General features: G+C 44.4%; 1 protein-coding gene across 1 annotated transcript in view; it reads left to right on the forward strand.

The window, feature by feature from the left end:
- The window catches only part of PFKP (phosphofructokinase, platelet), an 80,729-nt gene that overhangs the window by 4,761 nt on the left and 54,425 nt on the right, over positions 1-21,543 (forward strand). The window contains 2 exon segments of the mRNA XM_030550142.1: positions 9,360-9,433; positions 20,719-20,796. Of these exon segments, the coding sequence (XP_030406002.1) occupies positions 9,360-9,433; positions 20,719-20,796 (152 nt within the window).

The following is a 21,543-nucleotide window of genomic DNA, read 5'->3' on the forward strand; positions in this document are numbered from 1 at the left end:
GAATTTATATGTATATTGCATATGGTTGCTATGTGTGTTATGTATATACATAATTTGAAGACAGCACCATGGATTTGTTTTACATTTTGTAAATAAAATTTAAAGCATAATTTATTTGCTAAAAAAGTTAACATGTCATGTTTCAACATACATTTTACAGATGGGAAATGAACATTCTGTAGTTAATGGTAATTTGTATAGACTTTTTCAGTATTCACTGTATCTGGTGTTTTGGAGACGTTACTTCTAAAATTAAAAAAGTGACTTGTGTCACAGATGAATTCCTAAATAATTGGTGCTAATTTTCTTTTTTTTTTTCTTTTTTTTGAAAGAGGCAAAGAAAGCATTTTGAATGGAAGCAAGCCTAAAATGCCCAAGATGCGCTACTATGTGTGTATTTGTTGTGTTTTTTTAACTGAAAAGCTGAAATTAGTCTGCCAAAACCTGAACATGGTTTGGGGTGTCAGAAGTGTGTGGCCAAATATTTGCTGCTTGCTCTGTTTGATTGTTTAAAGAAACAATAAAAAAATTCTGCTTAAAAAAATCGAAAACTTTTGAACCACCTCAGCTTGTGTCCAAACGCCTAAGCCCATCCAGTCAGAGATTTTTCCAGGTTTCTGATAGTCTTCTAGCTTCCTTGACTCATATCTGTGTCCATAACTTTAGGTTCATTTAGGTTTGAACATAAGAATGGCCATACTGGGTCAGACCAAAGGTCCATCCAGCCCAGTATCTTGTCTACTGACGGTGGCCAATGCCAAGTGCCCCAGAGGGAGTGAACCTAACAGGTAATGATCAAGTGATCTCTCTCTTGCCATCCATCTCCACCCTCTGACAAACAGAGGCTAGGGACACCATTCCTTACCCATCCTGGCTAATAGCCATTAATGGACTTAACCTCCATGAATTTATTTAGTATCAGAGGGGTAGCTGTGTTAGTCTGGATCTATAAAAAGCAACAAAGAGTCCTGCAGCACCTTATAGACTAACAGATGTATTGGAGCATAAGCTTTTGTGGGTGAATACCCACTTCGTCACCCACCAAAGCGTATGCTCCAATACGTCTGTTAGGTGCCACAGGACTCTGTGTTGCTTTTTACATGAATTTATCTATTTCTTAGAGACTGACTCCAGTGGGGTCCCTCACAAACTGGAGACGGTTACTGTGGGTTTGTTTTTAGTATAGCTTAAGTACATACTCCACGAACTGAGCATTTGAGCTTATTCCAGAATGTGGGATGAACCTGTGTTGTGAAAACTGAAATGCTCAAAATAGCATATGCATGTGAATGGACACAGGGTGCTAAAATTAAATTAACCCAGGGGATCTCAAACTGGGGGTCGGGACCCCTCAGGGGGTCGCAAGATTATTACTGGGGGTCGCGAGCTGTCAGTCTCCACCTTAAACCCTGCTTTGCCTCCAGCATTTATAATAGTGTTAAATATATACAAAAGTGTTTTTAATTTATAAGGGGTGGGGTATCACACTCAGAGGTTTGCTATGTGAAAGGGGTCACCAGTACAAAAGTTTGTGAACCACTGAATTAACCCCTCTGAAGCCTTGGGGAATGCAGGGGAGGGGGGGGGGTCTCCCTTGGTAGGGTTGGGAAGGAGACCGGTGATGTAGGATATTGCTCTTCTCATGTGATCCCTCCCTCCTGTCTCTCTTGGCTCTATCACTGTTAATCTAAAGTGGCTAATTTTAAATGAAGCTACCCTCACCTCACCTATGGCATTGAAATTAAATGTAGACTATAATTTGGCATTTGAGAAATGAAAGGGATGGTAGCCCTAAGGGAAAAGATAACAGCTTGTCTCTGTGTTAAATAGCTGTCTGCAAGCCTCAAACTGCTGAATGAGCTTTAGGGTAGGGAAAGCTGTGCCTCCCAAACAGCCTGGCCTTGCCCCCTATCTGACCCCCACCCAATTCCTGACCCCAGACTGCTCCCTCAGAATCCACAACCCATCCTGCTCCTTGTCCCTTGTCTGCCCTCCTAAGACCTTTCCAACCACCACTCTAGGACCTCACCCCCCACGAACTCCCCCGGTCCCTGTCCCCGACTGCCCTGACCCCTATTACCCCCCCCCCCCCACCAAGTCCTGACAGACCCTCGGAACGTCCACAATCCAACTCCTTGTCCCCTGACCACCCTCCCCGAAACCTCTGTCCCCTGACTGTCCCTGGGACTCCCTGCCCCTTATCCAACGCCCCTGTCCCCCTTACCATACTGCTTACCCCCGCCTCCCCACTCTCCCAGAGCCTCAGCGCACCGCATCCAGGAGCAGCCCTGGACAGCACTGCAGTGGCATGGCTCCGGTGGGGCCTGAGCTCCCGCCGGTCGGCCCGGAGCTCGCAGCCCCACCCCCTTACCACGCGGCTCTGAGCGGGAGGAGCTAAGGCCCTGCCCGAGCCATGCCGCTGCAGCGCTGTCCAGGGCCGCTCCTGGACGTGGCGCACTGAGGCGCCGGGGATGGGGGAGGTGGGGGAGAGCCTCCAACATTCTCATGGGGGCCCCTGCAGGGCCTGGGGCCTGGGACAAATTGCCCCACTTGTTCCCTCCTCTGGGCAGCGCTGCATCATCTAATGCCATCCAGCTAGGTTATTCAATCTTCAGTTGGGCCAAAAATTGCCAGATAAATCTTAGCACCTATCAAAGGTCTGATAAAAAAGAAAATGGTAATTCAGAAGAATTTTAGATTATGTTGCCATATTTTGAATAGCTATTTTAGCCACAGTTTAGTCTCTAAGCCACTGTTCAAATCCTCTGTGTGTATCAATGCTGTACTGAGTATTGAGGACCAAGTCTCATGACTACTGAGTACATCCATTTTCCAGTAGTAATTATATAATTACATTTCATAGATACTCTAATGGAAATACTGGTTGTAAGAAGCCAAAGATAATTAAATAAGACATTGTTTGCCAGTGTTTTATTAGTCAAGTTCATGCTCTCCTCTGTAGATATCTTTTATGTATTTGAATATACTCTGGTCAAAATATTCAGATGTAAGTACCCAATGGTAGATATTTAAAGCCAAAATTAGGTTTATTGGGACATCTCTAGATTATTCAGTAGTGAACAGCAACAGATTCTTCAGTGTGAGTTCTTGAGTATTCAGCCCTTCTGGAAATTGGCTAGGTGCTTGCTGTTAAGCACCCAAGTCTGAAAATATTGCTATCTCTGCACAGAGGCAAACAGATTCAAAGGTGTGAAGGGACCATTGTGATCATCTAGTCTAACCTGTATAACACGGGCCACGGAACTTGTCCAAAATAATTCCTACAGCAGATCTGTTAGATAAAAAGCACGTTCAATCTTGATTAAAAAATTGTGAGTGATGGAGTACAAAGTAGTCACACAGTGTCAAACAGTGATAACACGTGTATATTAAATAGCCAAGTTATAAACTTTCAGTGAGAGTATACAGAATGGCCTGAGGTAAGGGTTCTCTTCTTTTCCAGACTGACAACCTACGTTGCAATAGACACAAGTTTTGGGGTCTATCCACCTCCTATTTAGGCTACATATACAGTATGAGCTAAGTGTGTGACTCACACGAGCTGTCATCGAGCTATTGGGAGTATAAATAGCATAACTGCTGTAGCACGAATAGCAGTAGCAGAGGCATGGTTTAGCTGTGCCACATACAGCTTGCCTGAAGCTTATGGGTATGTACTCGACAAGGCTCAACCATGCCTCCACTGCTGCTACCCATGCTACTGTGGCTACGCTACTATTTATACTCACTCTGCTCAATGCCAGCTAGCCTGAGTATGTGTACAAGAATAGGAGAATCACAGCCCTACCTCGTAATGTAGGCATAGCTTTAGACAGAAGGGAGTGAGTAATTGTAGCCTCTTGAAATCTGGTTACAACCTCCATGTGGGTAATCTCTAGCCTGTGTTACTCAGATATCAGCCTTTTGAGCCACTTCCTCCGACATGGCTTTCATACTTTGAGACTTACATAATTGTATCAATAGGAAAACACACGTGAGTTTGGGGTCATCTTCCTAAAATGTTGTGTAGCAGTAATTTAAGTGATTAGATGGATACACAAGTTGTTTATTCAAGAAAACTATATGTATAGAGTACTCTGTGGGACAATTGCACTGTAAATCTTCTGAGGCACTGAACTGGAACTATTGCTTTACAAATAATAATCATCAATCTAAGTGCTTGGTAAAAGTTGTGAAATTCTCACTGGTGACTGGAAAACCAAGTTGTGAGAATGCCTTATTGTTTATATTAACCCAAGCTGATATTCCTGGCCTAGAAATCTTCTCATCTTTATCAAATAGACATGTAAAATGTAAATGTGTGGAAACAACCCTGGATTTTCATGTACATTTTTAGCTTTGCATAGGCATCCTGTTTCAAAAGTAAAATTCTCAATAAACTTAAAGCACCAGTAAGTTCTTAACATAGAAACAGAAAAGAGAAGTTGGTTTAAAATTAATAAGTATGGAACCAGCAGAATAATGCTGCTTAAACTGAGAAGGAAATGAATAATTTAACATTAGGAAAAGTTTAGTACTAAAGCAAATGTTATTTTCTGAGCCTTTTAATCATGTAACTTTTTTAGTAAATTTGTTACTCATCTTCTGAAATGGTACATCTATTGTAACTCTGATTTTTTTGGTGGAGTTGCGTTCCTCGACATTAGTGAAACCGCTCAAAATGAATACAGGCAAAATCATATAAAGAGACAAGAAAAAAAGTTTGAACTGAAAAAAAAAAAGTCTTACATACAAATAGAGTTAAAACGCACGTGTAAGAAACCAAACAGTAACTAAAGTGTACTGCATCAGTAAAGACCCTCTACCTTATTAAAAATATGAGCAAAATATTGTGTTCAAAACCATTTTCCTTTCAATCACACTTTTAATGAAGAAACAGTTATAAAGGTTAATAGTCCAAGGGGAAAAAATCCTATGTAATATGAGGATACCTGAATCAATGGGATTTAGGAGCCTCTTAGCAAATCATTGGGTATGAGATGGCTATAGCTGTCAACTCTAAAGGGTCAGAGAAATCAGTATTTTATGCTTAATTTATTTTTTATTGATTTATTGATTTATAAGTTGTCTTTCACCAAAGCAATTAGGTGCCTACTTGCATTGAGCAGCCAGCAATGAGTACTAATAATGAATCACCGCAGCCATCTCCTGAAATGTTAACATATACATTGGCACCGAGTCAGAAAGTTGAAAAAAAACCAAAAACAATTCAGGCAAAGGTTAAAAAAGTTTCTAATAACATATCCTAACAGTGACAACACTTGGATTCTGTTCAATCATCAACAATGAAGGAAAGAAGATGAGAAGTCACCTTACCATTATTATTTGTGTTTCCATAATGAGAAGGGGTGCTAGTCATGGATCATGCCACTATTGAGCTAGGTGTTGTACAAAGACAGGACAAAAAGATGGCCCCTCCTCTAAAGAGTTGACAATCAAAGTCACTGGCAGGTTCAGCCCCACATAGCTGACAAGAAGTTCTTCCCTCCCTGGCCTTAAATGATGTGATGCAGTTAATGTGTCCTTGACATTTCAGAGTTTTAAAAATTATCACCAGCACCTAGAGTTGATCCCAGGAATTAGACAGAGAAACAATACAAAGACCTTAACCATGAGTGTTATGTTCACAAGTCTGCTCTGATTGGGCAGAAGACAGTTATATTTTGCTCTAGCTGAAGCTTCAAGGTGGGCTTAGAGGTTAGGCTTAAGTACAGGTTATTACCATAGTGTGATCTGGAGGTGCAAAGGTGTTACTGGCGGGGAAGAATTCTGCATTAGAAGAGGGGGGTCAGACTCCTCACAAGCCACAGATGATTAAAATAAATATGTGCTGCAGCTGTAACCTGAAAAACCAGGATCAGTGACTGATCCATTAGGATCTTAATTTAGAAAACATTGACAAAAAGCAGGCATGCATCATCAGCAGATGATGCAGGTGATTCCTTTGCCCAGTCCATTAAATGCTTCTTCATGCCCACAAGAATCTCTTCTGTTTTAGCTGGTCCAAGTCACATCCATTCTGAATCTTAGCCTGTCCATTTTCCTTCCAATCAATAGCACATTTGGGCTAATGAGACCGTTTGTTGGTGGAAGACAGACACAGAACTTTGTGTTGGTCAGTATTTATTATATCCGCAAAACATCTTGCAGTCACCTCATACATGTTGAACAGGAAAGGTGATAAGGTGGAACCCTGAAGGATGTAGCAGGTGAGAGCTTTCTGGAAGGATGAAAGTGGGGAAGGAGAAAACCCAATGAATGGCAATTCTGAACATTGTCTGTAAGACCCTATAGACAAAACAATGGTGCCAAAAGCAGCCGATCTATAGGGATGTAATTAACCATCAGTATCTATAGAGACTTGGTTTAGAGAAACAGTATTCTGCATAAAAATATTAGTATGCTAAGCAACACCTGCATCTCTTCTTGCTTTTGGGTTGGCAGAGACCGCAAATGCCATAGAGAACACGGACAGATTTTGGAGATGAAGAGTATCTTGTGCCACAGTCTACAGCAATTACTGCACCCTCCCTGGCCTTAGTCGATACTTGAAAGACCAGATCCTCAGCCAGTGGAAATTGATGTAGCTGCATTGACTTAAAAATCCTGACTCAAAGTATGTGTGGTTTCTGGAAGGAGAACTGAATGGATATTTGCTACTACCTTGCTCTCCCTACCTGACAGAATTGTTTTCCTAACTGGGTATGTCTATGCTTGGAGCTGGGGGTGTGATTCTCATCCCATGTAGTCATACTTGCACTGGCTTTCATCAAACTGGCATGCTAAAAATAGTAGTATAGCTTCTCCTGCCGACATAGCTACTGCCGTTCGCTGGGGGTGGTTTAATATCAACAGGGGAGCGCTCTCTCATCAGCATAGAGTGGCTACATCAGAGATCTTACAGCAGCACAGCTGCATTGGTACAGGTCTCTGGTGTAGAATAGCCTTAATGTTCAGTTCTTGCACAATGAAAGACTTCTGTTTAATAACAGTGGCTTGTCTTGTGTTCCTAAGTAATAGGCACTTGAGATAACCTCAGGGTCACTGAGACCTTCACACTAATCAGGCCATGTCTACATCTAAAATTTTGCAGCGCTGGTTGTTACAGCTGTATTAGTACAGCTGTATAGGGCCAGCGCTGCAGAGTGGCCACACTTACAGCAACCAGCGCTGCAAGTGGTGTTAGATGTGGCCACACTGCAGCGCTGTTGGGCGGCTTCAAGGGGGGTTCTGGGACGAGAGAGCAAACCGGGAAAGGAAACCAGCTTCCCCGCGGTTTGCTCTCTCGGTCCCGGAGCCAGCCAGCAAACCGCAGGGAAGGAGACCTGCTTGCTCGGGGTTCCGGGACCGAGAGAGCAAACCGGGAACGCCGCGGTTTGCTCTCTCGGTCCCGGAGCCAGCCAGCAAACCGCAGGGAAGGAGACCTGCTTGCTCGGGTTCCGGGACCGAGAGAGCAAACCGGGAAAGGAAACCAGCTTCGCCGCGGTTTGCTCTCTCGGTCCCGGAGCCCCGAGCAAGCAGGTCTCCTTCCCTGCGGTTTGCTGGGTGGCTCCGGGACCGAGAGAGCAAACCGCGGCGTTCCCGGTTTGCTCTCTCGGTCCCGGAACCCCGAGCAAGCAGGTCTCCTTCCCTGCGGTTTGCTGGCTGGCTCCGGGACCGAGAGAGCAAACCGCGGCGTTCCCGGTTTGCTCTCTCGGTCCCGGAACCCCGAGCAAGCAGGTCTCCTTCCCTGCGGTTTGCTGGGTGGCTCCGGGACCGAGAGAGCAAACCGGGAAAGGAAACCAACTTGATTACCAGAGGCTTCCTCCTTCCACGGAGGTCAAGAAAAGCGCTGGTAACTGTCTACATTGGATTACCAGCGCTGGATCACCAGCGCTGGATCCTCTACACCCGAGACAAAACGGGAGTACGGCCAGCGCTGCAAACAGGGAGTTGCAGCGCTGGTGGTGCCCTGCAGATGTGTACACCTTCAAAGTTGCAGCGCTGTAACTCCCTCACCAGCGCTGCAACTTTCTGATGTAGACAAGCCCTCAGTTTCAACAATCACAGAGAGGTTAGTTCAGTGGGTCTTTAAATACTTCCCTGGAAGTGATTAGTATCTAGGCTTCCTGTGTACAGGCCATATTCATGACTTTGTTTGTAGGTATGGAGATTCAGGCCGACTTCATTGTGTGGTTTAATCACCTTATGTGTTTCAAATCGGGGATTATTTTGCACCTATATCATCAGCAGAGCTGATATATTTCTTCGCTATTTCCAGTAACTAATTAATCCTATTGATCTGGGTGACTGTGGATACTATACTATATTTTGTGCTGTGGCATATTTATAAGTCCAGCGAGAGTGCGGATCCACTATTAGAGAAGTCTCTCAGCTTCCTTGCCTCTGTCTTGTAGCTCTGTTTTTGCTTCTTGTGTCTGGAGTCTGTTGGTAATTCTTCATGTCTTTTGTCATTAGTAATATTTCCCATGGTAGATGGAGAGAGCCATTACAATAGTCACCACTTTCTTTTTGACTCTTCGGATTGACACCCATTGAGTTTGCTATAAAATGGTTCAGTGAAACATATTTGCTGCTTAATAAATTGAAGTATTAATACTGATATACACAAGTATGACATCCTTCAGCCAAGTGTTTCAATTTGTCAAGCATCTATGAAAAGAGTACTAAGGGCTCCATTGTGAGCTGCAGGACATGCCTGCACAGGGTAGTAAGATACCATAAGGTACTCACTTACCCATGCTATCTACATCACAAGTGTGTACTCAAGGGGAGAGCAGCTGGCACTGGCTTGCTTCCCCCCCTCCCCCCCCCCCCCCCGCCCCAAGCGGCTCTGCTCTTCCACAGCACACCATCTGTGCAGCTGAGCTGGTTTGGAAGAAAGTAAGCTGGACCAGGAAGAAATGTTGGCACAGCTTACTTTCCCCTCTAGCGTGAGGGAAGGCAGGTACTGAATTGTGCCTGCAAGCCTTGCAAACTGCAAGGTGCCAAATTATTAGCCTTATGTCAGTTAGCAGTCACCACTTTCTAATTACCGTTTATTCTAATAATATTTTGACAATTTCAACAAGTTCCCCTGTTTAATGTCCATATAATTATGGTGCTAAAACAAATAACTCTGCCCCCTTCAACTTCTAGAGCTGGCTGTGTTGTCAGTATGTACATTTGTTATAGTAAAAGCTTTTTTTTCCTGTTTAGAAACAAATTATAGCTTCCAATTAATTCCTTCATTGTTGTTGTTGGATTTTGTTTTTGACAAAGATATTTCAAGTTAATATTAGAAAATTGAGGTAACCTTGCATAATTTTGTAATAAATGAATTCACTTTCTCTTCTCAGGTATGAATGCTGCAGTACGTGCGGTAGTGCGTATGGGAATCTACGTAGAAGCTAAAGTGTATTTTATCTATGAGGTTAGTTTTCCTGTTTGTATTCATTCTGTATTTGATTTTTGAATGCGTTTGGACCTTGTTCTTGTGGAAATTTCACATGGGCTTTAATGGTGTAAGACTCAAAATATTACACATGGTATTCCTTGTGATCAGACCAAAAGCCTTTTTTACGCGTGAAAGGTAATTTACCTGGTAATGACCAAGAGATGATATTCTAATTAAAACAGAAATTTGATTTCTGGTTCCAGACCTTTTCTCCATACAACAGCAAGGGGTTGGGAATATTGAGAAGACTTAGCTGTGGTAGTTGATGGGATCAGGCCTTGCATTACGCAGCAATGACCTGTCTGTCTATACCTGAATACCTTCTGCATGGTATTCATCTAGCCCTCCCCTGCCCTCCCTTACTATAGTATGAGCACTTACAGCTGTTGAGGTATTTATTCTGACAGCACCCCTGTGAGGCAGGAAAGTAGTATTATTCCCAGTTTACAGATGGGGAACTGAGGCACAGAAAGATTACATGACGAGTTGCCTGCAGCTGGTTCTATAGCCACTGGACAATCTTTCCCTTTCTACAAACTAAGGGGAGCAGTTGACAGGCTGGCTACAAGATGAAGTCCTATCCACTTCTTTCCAAACATCAGAAATATTGTCTTGATTGATGTATATGTATGTGAAGTTATATTCAAACTGCATGGGATATGGAAATTTTAAAGACATATACGTGTACATCAGAAGGAGAAAACTATTTCTGTAAATGTTACAGGGAAAATGTCAATATTGTACTTCAATTTAATAAAGAGATATATTTTACCTTTAAAGTACATGAATATTGGAATACAGTAAACATTTTAAACAAACAAATGGCCCTTTTGTATTGTACGTTGGAATTATATCAGTTCTCCTTTAGAAGCCTTTAGTTTTTAAAAGTGAGGCAATCATGAGATAACATGGAAGGTCCTTTCATGGATCAGTAACTGGTTAAAAGACAGAAAACAAGGGGTAGGAAGAAATGGTCAGTTTTCAGAATGGAGGGAGGTAAACAGTTGTGTGTCTCCAGGATCTATACTGGGATCAGTGTTGTTAAACTTATTCATAAATGATCTGGAAAAAGGGGTAAACAGTGAGGTAGCGAAATTTGCAGATGTACAAAATTATTTAAGATAGTTAAGTCCAAAGCAGACTACGAAGAGTTACAGACTCACAGAATTGGGTGACTGGGCAACAGAAGAGCAGATGAAATTCAGTGTTGATAAATGCAAAGTAATGAACATTGGAAAACATAATCCTAACTATATATACAAAATGATGGGGTTTAAATTAGTTGTTACCACTCCAGAAAGCGATCTAGGGGTATGTCTACATCTACAATTTTGCAGCGCTGGTTGTTACAGCTGTGTTAGTACAGCTGTATAGGGCCAGCGCTGCAGAGTGGCCACACTTACAGCAACCAGCGCTGCAAGTGGTGTTAAATGTGGCCACAGCGCTGTTGGGAGTGGTGCATTGTGGGCGGCTATCCCACAGAGCACCTCGTCCCATTTCAGCGCTGTGGCTTGTGGGAAGGGGAAGGAAGTGTGATTGTCTTTCCGCTTCCTGTTCCTGTTCCAATGCCCCGTGGTGCTTTGGTACACATTCAGAGCAGTGTGGCAGCATTGTGATTGTACAGCGCTTTTTCTGCGTTTTTTTAAAAAAATGGATCCTGAGCAGCTGACGACCTTATTGATGAATGTTGCTAGCACATCGCGCTTGGCAGTGGAGCTATTCCTTCAGCTGCAAAATGAGAGTGAGAGCAACAGTGAGAGTGACAGAGTGAGGAGTCAGACGATGATATTGAATCGCCTCACTGTGAAGACAATAAATTGCTTGTGGCAGTAACAGACGTGCTCAGCTCCGTGGACCGGCGCGTTTGGGCTCGGGAAACCAGCACTCAGTGGTGGGATCAAATCGTCCTGCAATCCTGGGATGACAAGCAGTGGCTGCAGAACTTTCGGATGAGAAAAGCCACTTTCATGGGACTGTGTGCTGAGCTCGCCCCTACCCTGCGGCGCAGGGACACGAGATTTAGAGCTGCCCTGCCTGTGGAGAAGCGGGTGGCTATTGCAATCTGGAAGCTGGCAACTCCAGACTGCTTCAGATCAGTGGCGAACCAGTTTGGAGTGGGAAAGTCTACCGTTGGAATGGTGCTGATGCAAGTTTGCAGGGCCATTAATCGCACCCTGCTAAGAAGAACCGTGACTCTTGGGAACGTGCAGGACATTGTAGATGGCTTTGCAGAAATGGGGTTCCCTAACTGTGGAGGGGCAATAGATGGGACGCATATTCCTATTCTGTCACCACCCCACCTGGCATCAGAGTATGTTAATCGCAAGGGGTATTTCTCCGTGGTTCTGCAAGCGCTTGTGGATCACCGTGGGCATTTCACTGACATTTACTCAGGATGGCCTGGAAAGGTGCACGATGCACGCATATTTCAGAACAGTGCCCTGTTCAGGAGGCTGAGGGCCGGGACTTTTTTCCCAGACCGCAAGATCACAGTAGGGGACGTCGAAATGCCCACTGTGATCCTTGGAGACCCCGCTTACCCCTTAATGCCATGGCTCATGAAACCATATACAGGGAAGCTTGACAGGAGCAAGGACTGGTTCAACTACAGGCTGAGCCAGTGCAGAATGATTGTGGAGTGTGCTTTTGGCCGTTTGAAAGCTCGGTGCTGCTGTCTTTATGGGAAGCTGGATTTGGTGAAAAGCAGCATCACCGTTGTTATATCCGCATGCTGCACCCTCCATAATATTTGTGAAGGGAAGGGTGAAAGATTCAGTGAGGAATGGACCTCCGAGGTTCGACACCTGGAGGATGAGTTTGCTCAGCCAGAGAGCAGGGCTAATAGGGAGGCCCAGGAAAGGGCTTCAAGGATTAGGGATGCTGTAAGGGAGCAATTTGATGCTGAGAGCCAACAGTAATGTTTGATGCATTTGATGTGCTTTGCTTTACCTTACTGTGTAATATTTACCACTTCCAGCAACAATAAAACGTAGTGAAAGAAATAGAAAAAAAAAACTTTATTCAACATACAGTACATAACAGGCAAGGGGGTAGGGGTGGTGGACTGTACATTTACAGGTTTTAATATGTCCTATTTTGATCAATATCCACTGTCTGCTGCACTTCAAGATTACTATGCTGCAGAATAATGGGGGTGGAGTGAACAGGGTAAGAATTATAGTTATCAGGGCTGGTAGGTGATCTTATAGGTGTTGGGGGCAGCTGGGGATAATACGGAACTGGCTGCTGGAGAAAGTTGTTTTGTGGAAATACTGGGGAACAAGGAAGAGGGCTTTGGGAGGGCTGTGGGTTACCACGGTACATATTTGTCTGCATGGCTACAAGAGACTCGAAAGACTCAGTTTGGCGAGCCAGGAGGCTTATCATCTGCTTTGTGGTTTTTTTGGCAGACAATTCCTTTCTCCTGCTTTCTGTTTGCCTCCATTCATGTACAGTCTTTCTCCACTCATGTACACTGCTTCTCCATTCATAGGTCTTCTCTCTCCATTCGTCTGTCTTCCTACTTTCTCTGTTGTAGTGGCTCATTACAGACTTGATCAATTCCTCTTTTGATTTCCTAGGATTCCGTCTCAAGTTCTGCAACCTACGTGAGGCCGATGATACGGCTGCAGTAGTCAAGGTCCCTAGAAAACAGAGAGAGAGAACCATGTAATACACAGAGGCATCATTGTTTATTATCACAGTTTGAAGGACTTTTTAGACTTTTGGTAGCATCCTTCTCACATACCTCACATAACACAGGGAGGGCAGGCAAGCTAAGTCATGGCGAGCAATGGGGTGAGTGGTTTTGCCCCGATTTCCCCTTGGGAGTGGGAATTGACCGGGGGGGGGAGCAACGCAGGGCTGGATGCCTGCTCGGAGGGTGGGTGGGGAACACAAGAGCACACCGCGGGGCAGGATGCCTGCTTGGAGTGGGGGACGGGGAACACCGGAGCACACCGCGGGGCTGCCTACGTGCTGGGAGGGGGGGTGGGAAACGCGGGAGCACACCGTGGGGCTGGATGCCTGCTTGGAGGGGGGGTCGGGGAACACCAGAGCACACCGCGGGGCTGGATGCCTGCTTGGAGGGGGGGTTGGGGAACACCAGAGCACACCGCGGGGCTGGATGCCTGCTTGGAGGAGGGGTCGGGGAACACCTGAGCATACCGCGGGGAAGGATACCTGCTTGGAGTGGGGGACGGGGAACACCTGAGCACACCGCGGGGCTGCCTACGTGCTGGGAGGGGGGGTGGGAAACACGGGAGCACACCGCGGGGCTGGATGCCTGCTTGGAGGGGGGGTCGGGGAACACCTGAGCACACCGCGGGGCTGTCTACGTGCTGGGGGAGGGTGGGAAACACGGGAGCACACTACTTACCACGAGCACGATCCTCAGCTTCCTCCTCAACATCAGCTTCCAGCTGCTGCAACTGGCTAGCCCCGGGGCATTTAAAGGAGGGGTCAGGTGAGCACAGGGCAATGGAGTTTGCTTGATTACCAGAGAGGCTTCTTCAGGTATGCTGGGATACCTGCTTATGCCACGGAGGTCAACAAAAATGCTGGTGAGTGTCTACACCTGATGACCAGCGCTGCAAACAGGGAGTTGCAGCGCTGGTAGTGCTGTGCAGGTGTGTACGCATCATAAGTTGCAGCGCTGTAACCCCCTCACCAGCGCTGCAACTCTGTAGTGTAGACAAGCCCTAGGAGTCATTGTGGATAGTTCTCTGAAAACATCCGCTGAATGTGCTGCAAGACTTAAAAAAGCAAACAGAATGTTAGAAACTGTTAGGAAAGAGATCAGTGGTTTTCAACCTTTTTCATTTGTGTACCCCTAAAAATTTCAAATGTAGGTGTGGATCCCTTTGGAATTCTAGTGTCTGTATATATAGTTGAATTCTGTTCAGTCAGTTTTCAGTCTTAAGTCTTCCACGGACCCCTTAGACATAGTCCATGAACCCCTTAGGGAGGTCCATGAACCACAGGTTGAAAACCACTGGGGTAGATAAAAAGACAGACAGTATCATAATACTTCCATATAAATCCATGGTTTGCCCATACCTTGAATACTGCATGCAGTTCTGGTCACTCCATCTCAAAAACAGATATATTAGAATTGGAAAAGGTACAGAGAAGGACAACAAAATGAATAAGGGTATGGAACAGCTGCCATATGATGAGAGGTTAAAAAAGACTGAGACTTTTTAGCTGGGAAAGGAGAGGACTAAGAGGGGAGATGATAGAGGTCTATAAAATGGTGACTGGTGTGGAGAAAGTAAATAAGCATCTGTTACTTACTCCTTCACATAAAACAAGAATCAGGGGTCACCCAATGAAATGAATAGATAACCGATTTAAGACAAACAAAAGAAAGTACTTACTCACACAACAAACAACCTGTGGAACTCATTGGTAAGGAGTGTTGTGAAGGCCCAAACTATAACAGAGTTCAAAATCAAACTAGATAAATTCATGGAGATTAGGTCCATCAATGACTATTAGCTAAGATGGTCAGGTATACAGTCCTATGCACTGGCTGTTCCAAGCCTCTGAGTGCCAGAAGCTGGGAGTGGATGATAGGGAATAGATCACTCAATGATTGCCTGTTATGGTCATTCTTTCCAGAGCACTTGGCACTGGCCACTGTCAGAAGACAGGATACTGGGCTAGATGGATCATTAGTCTGACCTAGAATGGCCGTTCTTATGTTTTAGAAGCTTATAAGCCAAAATAAACATTTTATGTAGGCTAGAATGTGGGATGCAATTTTGCTAATTAAAGTGATTTTAATATGTCATATGAACTAAATTTAATTATAGAAGGGCTAGAAAATACAGCATTTGCTAGTTTGTATTTACCTAACACACTCTTTATATTTTTAAACTTGATTATTTATTCATTTTTGTCCATATCTGTTTAAACTCAGAGTGCAGCCACTAGAGCTATAAAATACATTTGTAAAGGAGGCTTTTTGTTTATTTTTTAACTTAAGCTATTCCTAATGCTGGACACGTTAAGCTGTAAAAGTTACTTGGCATAACAAGGCATTCACTGAAGTTTGTATAGTAAAATAAGCAACATATACATTTATATGTGCTTCAGAATAATGTGTACATATGGTTAATCCAATAGTCTGTGGCAGTTTGAAAATGGACATGAGTTTGAGCTCGAAAGAAAAATAGTAACAGCTATTTGGAAAAATAACCATCAAGCAAATTTTGTTATATTGGACACTAAAGTTTTGTTTCAAAATGCTGAAATTAATTCAACTATGTTATGAAATATGATGAAGATTATTCTGAGGCTAAATATGGTAAAAGCTTTCCATAATTTTAGCTTGCAAGAAGACAGCCAAAGAACTTCTTACCCTGCCCCCTTCTCCTCCTCCCTGCCCCCCCATCTCATCCCTTGTAAAAAGGGATACAAATTGGCTGTGAGTTGAAAGGAAATTCTAGGAATTGGCAAGCTAATGAGCACACCAAATATTCAGAAGCTGGTGGCTGTGGCTGCACAGCACAAAAGATTTCTGGAGCACAGTGCTCTGCTTATTTGCATACCAATTCTTTTTTTGTAGAAGGAAAATATTAATTCTACCCTTCATTCCCTGTCCCTCCCATGGTTCGAAATTAATATGTCTGCCATTTGGATGGTTTGCTACCTCTGTTGTATGACTTAATGGACGATTGGCAGTGAAGTACTGGACTGGGTCCTGCATCATGATGATAGCCGAGAGTGGACAGATCCCTGGGTGCAGACAAAATACACAGAGTGCAAGTCAAGAAGCAGTATGCAAAGATAGCTTAAAGCTCCCGTGTTACTGTCCTGCCCTGGTGCATCTGTGTACATGGACTATATGGCTGTTCTCTTTACCCTGTGGTAGAGCAGTGTGAAGGGTTCTCTTATTCAAACCAAACTACTGTGGTCATAAGAGGTCCAAAATACATCTGAGCATGCACACTCTTTTCCTTGCTGCAGGGAGTATAACAGTAAGAGCCTGTCACGTAAGACCCCCCATAACGTGTCTGTGCTGTTGGAGAATCATCCTCACACTGGGAAGTAAAAAATTCACCCTCTTCCTGACTTTATGTACCTCAAAATTAATAAGATAAGTGTTCAGTTCAAGCCTTCTCAGTCTTGGCTCTCCTGGGATTCCTAACTCAGGACTGCTCACGTTCATTCACTTTCCATGTCTTTCCAAGGCTGACCTGTTCTCAGGGCCGGTGCAAGGAAGTTTCGCACCCTAAGCGAAACTTCCACCTTGTGCCCCTCCCTGCTAACCCCGCCCCCCAGGGCAGCTAACCAAGCCCCCCCACCGGGGAGTCTGCCACCCCCCCCTGCCCAGGGAGCCCTCCCCCCCGCATCAGCTACCCCCCACCGTGACAGCTAACCCTGCTTGGGAAGATCCCCCCGCCACGGTAGCGAACCCTGCTCGGGGAGCTCCTCACCACGGTAGCGAACCCTGCTCGGGGAGACCACCACCACGGCAGCTAACCCTGCCTGGAGAGCCCACCCGCGGCAGCTAACCCCGCCTGGGGAGACTCCCCCCTAGTCCCCTGCGGAAGCTAACCCCACCCAAGGAGCCCCCCTGCGGCAGCTACCCCGCCTGGGGAGACTCCCCCCCTCCCCCCCCCCACGGCGGCAGCTAACTCTGCCTGGGGAGCCCGCCGCAGCTCTCCTCCACTGAGCACGCCGGCACCACTCTAATTCTCCTCCTGCCGCCTAGTTTGCCTAAATGGTTGCACCGGCCCTGCCTGTTCTTAAATTTACCAAAAATGTAGAAATATTTCTGTATATGACATTCTGGGGTGCAATCCAGATCAGTGAGGGGTTATGTCACCCTTGCCGTCAGCTTGGAGTGCCTCACAGTGCTTTGCTGTTGTAGCTCCCAACCTGGACGTCTCATAAACAGCATGCAGGTTACACAGCCCTGGTCCAGCAACCCTGGCCTCAGCAGTTTGTCAGCAAACACCAGCTACTTTTGGTCTTCCAGCAGCCTGGGGTTCTGCTTGCAGGTGACCCCAACACATGCCCAGTCCCAAATTTCCCCCCCAAAACATGTATTCTGAACTGTCCAGCCCTCTTCTGGACAGTCCAGGTATATTAGGTCCATTGCCCATCTAAAGGGAGCAATAAACAACAGTTTGCTACCCTAAATGGAGTTACTCACACAATTCAGTTTAAACCCAACACTGGATTAGTTTGGATTAATGAATTAAACAGGCTTATATAACTTCAAGGAGATATGTTTTAAGCGAGTACGAGTATAAGGCATTAAAGTTAGAAATTATTATGATAAATTAAGATAAAACGCTTCCTAAACTTAACAAACAATACTTGTTTCAAGGTGAAGTTCTTACCATATGCTTCCAGCAACAGGGCTGACCAAACTTCAGGTCAGAATCTCACCCCAAAGTCAAATAGGCGGATTTCTTTTGCCTTCTTCCATGAAAGAGTGAGAGATGGATAGGAAGAGATAACTTGGAGGGGTTTTGCCCCTTACTTTTATAGTTTAGTCACCCTTTGAAATGCATTTTTCTGAGGGCAACCGCTAATTAAAATTCATTCAAACAGTAAAGGAGGGCGGTGAAAGATTTCCCTCTGTTTGCTGAAATGCAGATTTTTCTTGTCTCCTGTCTTCCCTTCTTGCTGTCTGAGGACACTGTTTAAAACGTATATGTAAATTGAGGTAACAGCTCATTCCTTTGTTTAAGACCTGCTTGACCAGTTCTGCCTAATCATGTGGGTTTGAACATGTGCTACTAACATTAGTTAGGAAGAATTCATAACTTTACATATAATGTTGCTACACACTTTTCATTATGGTATTATTGACCAGCGAGTTACTAGTTTTCCAATGATACCTCACAAGGCATATTTTATACAAAAATTATTACAGTGACATGCATTACACTGTAGGGGTGGGTAAACTTTTTGGCCCAAGGGCCACATTGGGGTTGTGAAACTTTGAGGCTGTGCCTCTCCAAAAAGCCTTGCCCCCACCCCGTATCCGCCCCCTTCCACTTCCCGCCCCCCTCAGGACCTCCGACCCATCCAACCCCCCTTCTCCTTGTCCCCTGACCACTGCCTCCTGGAAACCCCACCCCTAACCACCCCCCTGGGATTCCACCCCCTATCCAACCTCCCATGCTCCCTGTCCCCTGACTGCCCTGACCCCTATCCACACCCCCACCCCCTGACAGGCCCCCCCAGGACCCCATGCCTATCCAGTCCCCTTCCGATCCCCGTCTCCTGATCCCTATCCACACCCCTTGCCCTCTGATAGGCCCCCCAGGACTCCCACGCTTATCCAACCCCCCGTGCTCCCCGGCCCTTGACTGCTTCCCCAAAAAACCTCCACCTCATCCAACCGCTCCCTGTCCCCTGACTGATCCCCTGGGACCTCCTGCCCCTTATCCAATCCCACGGTCCTGGCCCCTTTACTATGCCACTCAAAGCAGCATGTCTGGCAGGAGCGCGCCTCCGAGAGCGCTGCCGCATGATGGCGTGGCTGCGGGGAACGGGGGACAGCAGGAGATGGGCCGGGGGCTAGCCTCCCTGGCTGGGAGTTCAAGGGCCGGACAGGATGGTCCCGCGGGCCGTAGTTTGCCCACCTCTGCTGTAGGTAGTCACCAGGATGTTGATTCTTATTCTTTGATTGTGTGTTGATTAATCATGCAGTCATTTTTCTTTCCTGGATACATACAAATGCCTTAGAAGTATGCTGTTTGCAGTGTTGTAACCATATTGATTGCAGAGAAAGACAATGAGTGGGGGCAGGTAATATTTTTTATTGGACCAACTTCTGTGGGTGAAAGAGACAAACTTCCAAGCTTCACAGAGCTCTTCTTCTGGTCTGGAAGAGGTAACCGGAGTGTCACAACTAAATACAAGGTGGGACAGATTGTTAAACATATGGGGTTAATGAGTATTGTAAAAAACCTCTTAAAACGAAGCTGTCAATTAACACCGCTACAATCAGAACAAAGAAGGGCTAGTAGATTACAAATTGTTGTAATGAGCCATAAAATCAATGTCTCTGCTGAGACTGTGATTATTAGTGTCTAGCAGAATTATGAATTTAAGTTATCTGTCTTGTAGTTTGAAGGTGTTGTGCAGGTTTCCTTTGAGATTAGGACTGGTAGATCAGATTGTATTGTGAAGAATGTTTGTCTGTGGATGATAGAGTGTTTTTGTCTTTTTATCATTTTTCTGGGTGAGTTCATTTGAGAGCATAGTGATTGTCTAGTTTCACCTATATAGCTGTTGTTGGGACATTTGATGCACTGGATGAGGTACACCACATGTCACAATAAACATGTGTAGGGGTATTGATCATTATAGCAAAGATATGTCGGCAAGTTTTCCATCTGTTTTTCTGGCAGTGTGTGGTACTGCTCTGAGTTGGTGTGTTCTGGCATCTGGGGAGCTTGCTTCTGATGATGAGCTTGGAGATGTTGGGGGGTCTTTGGAAGACTAGGAGAGGAGTTTTGGGAAAGATTTCTTTCAGGGTATGATCCACATCAAGTAACGGTTATAATTGCTTGATGATACCCTGTGTGGATTCCAGTTTGAGGAGTGTGATCAGTGGTTTTTTTGTTTGTTATTTTGTGTTGAACAGGGTGGATAAAAATCAATGATTTTAAAAAAAATAAGAAATCTGATTTTTTTATTTAAATCAGTTTTTTTTTAATAAAATGTTTTTTGAGGAGAAAACCTGTCTAAAGATAGTTTTAATTAAGATACATTATAGCTCAAAGATATCTCATTGTGTGCATGCCATTCATCTTAGTGGAGGGTTAACTCAGCAATCCAGTGATGAGCATTTAATTGTCAGTATTATTAACTTTTTCATCGTTTATGTAAAAAAAATGAGAGGGAGGATCACAGATCTGCACAGTTTATTGAAAGCAGTGACTCACGTCAGTGCCACAAGTAGTGGCTTGTGGGAGATGCCATCATTTACCTTCAAATCAAGAAGAAGCCAAGCCTCATAAGCCAACAGGGCCCATAAGTGCATTCAAGTACCTTAGGAAGCCCATTAGAACCAAGTGGCACACATCATCAATTTACTGTGAATAGTGTATAATTTTTGTTGTTCATGTAAATGGGGCTAAAGTTGGTGGTACTTGGAAGAGTACTACTGTCTGAAATATATGCATATATAGATAGATATAGATAAAAATGTACAACATGACCATCACCCCAGTAGTAGTAATATGCAGAATGATATGTCAAGTTTCTAAAATATGTTTCTCTTGTCTCAGGGTTACCAAGGTATGGTTGATGGAGGTGACAACATTGTTGAAGTGTCATGGGAAAGTGTTTCAAGCATCTTGCAAGTGGTAAGTACTGTAAACAACAGAAAACAAAGCAAAGCCCAGAATTTTTAACCTTGAAGACGAAGGCCAAGAATTTCAAAAGTAGTCAGTGATGTTGACTGGCTCCATTTTTGGGCATCCAAGTTCAAACACCTGTTGATAGGGCCTGATTTCCAGATAATTGATGCACAGCACCTTCCAAAAATCAGACCTCTATGTGGTACTGTATATCATGCCGGGCACCTAGAAATAGTAACCCCTTTTGAAAATGTAGGTCTTAGATTTTCAAAATTGGGTGCCCAAAGTTAGGCTCCTAAATGCATGTTTAGGCATACACATTAATCAGGAGTGGCAGAATTGTGTCCCAGAAGTTTAAAACAATGTCATATTAGTACCTATTAGGGAAGTGCTGTGTTTTATGTGATGCCATGGAAGCTGTTCACCAATAAAAGTAAACATTTACATTTTTGAAATTTATATGCAAAACAATTGCTAAAAATGAAACCATTATATGTGGAGGCTAGTGCACATACCTGGTGGGCTCCTTTAACCAGATCATTGTGCAAAACAGGATTGTGCTGTAGTTAGCTCTCTGCAGTATTTCTTCTTCATAAAATAGCTCTCATTTTCACTAACACAGAAAAGAAAGAAAGATGTTGCTTGCTGGCCTTTCTGTTCTTTTCTATCCTATTCTAATTTTATTTTGCAAAAATAAGTGTTTTGAGGGAATGAGTAACTTTTTTTCCACTTGGTTCATAATTGTTTCTGAAT

Source organism: Gopherus evgoodei, chromosome 2 (genome assembly GCF_007399415.2).
Source record: "Gopherus evgoodei ecotype Sinaloan lineage chromosome 2, rGopEvg1_v1.p, whole genome shotgun sequence".
Classification (NCBI taxonomy): domain Eukaryota; kingdom Metazoa; phylum Chordata; order Testudines; family Testudinidae; genus Gopherus; species Gopherus evgoodei.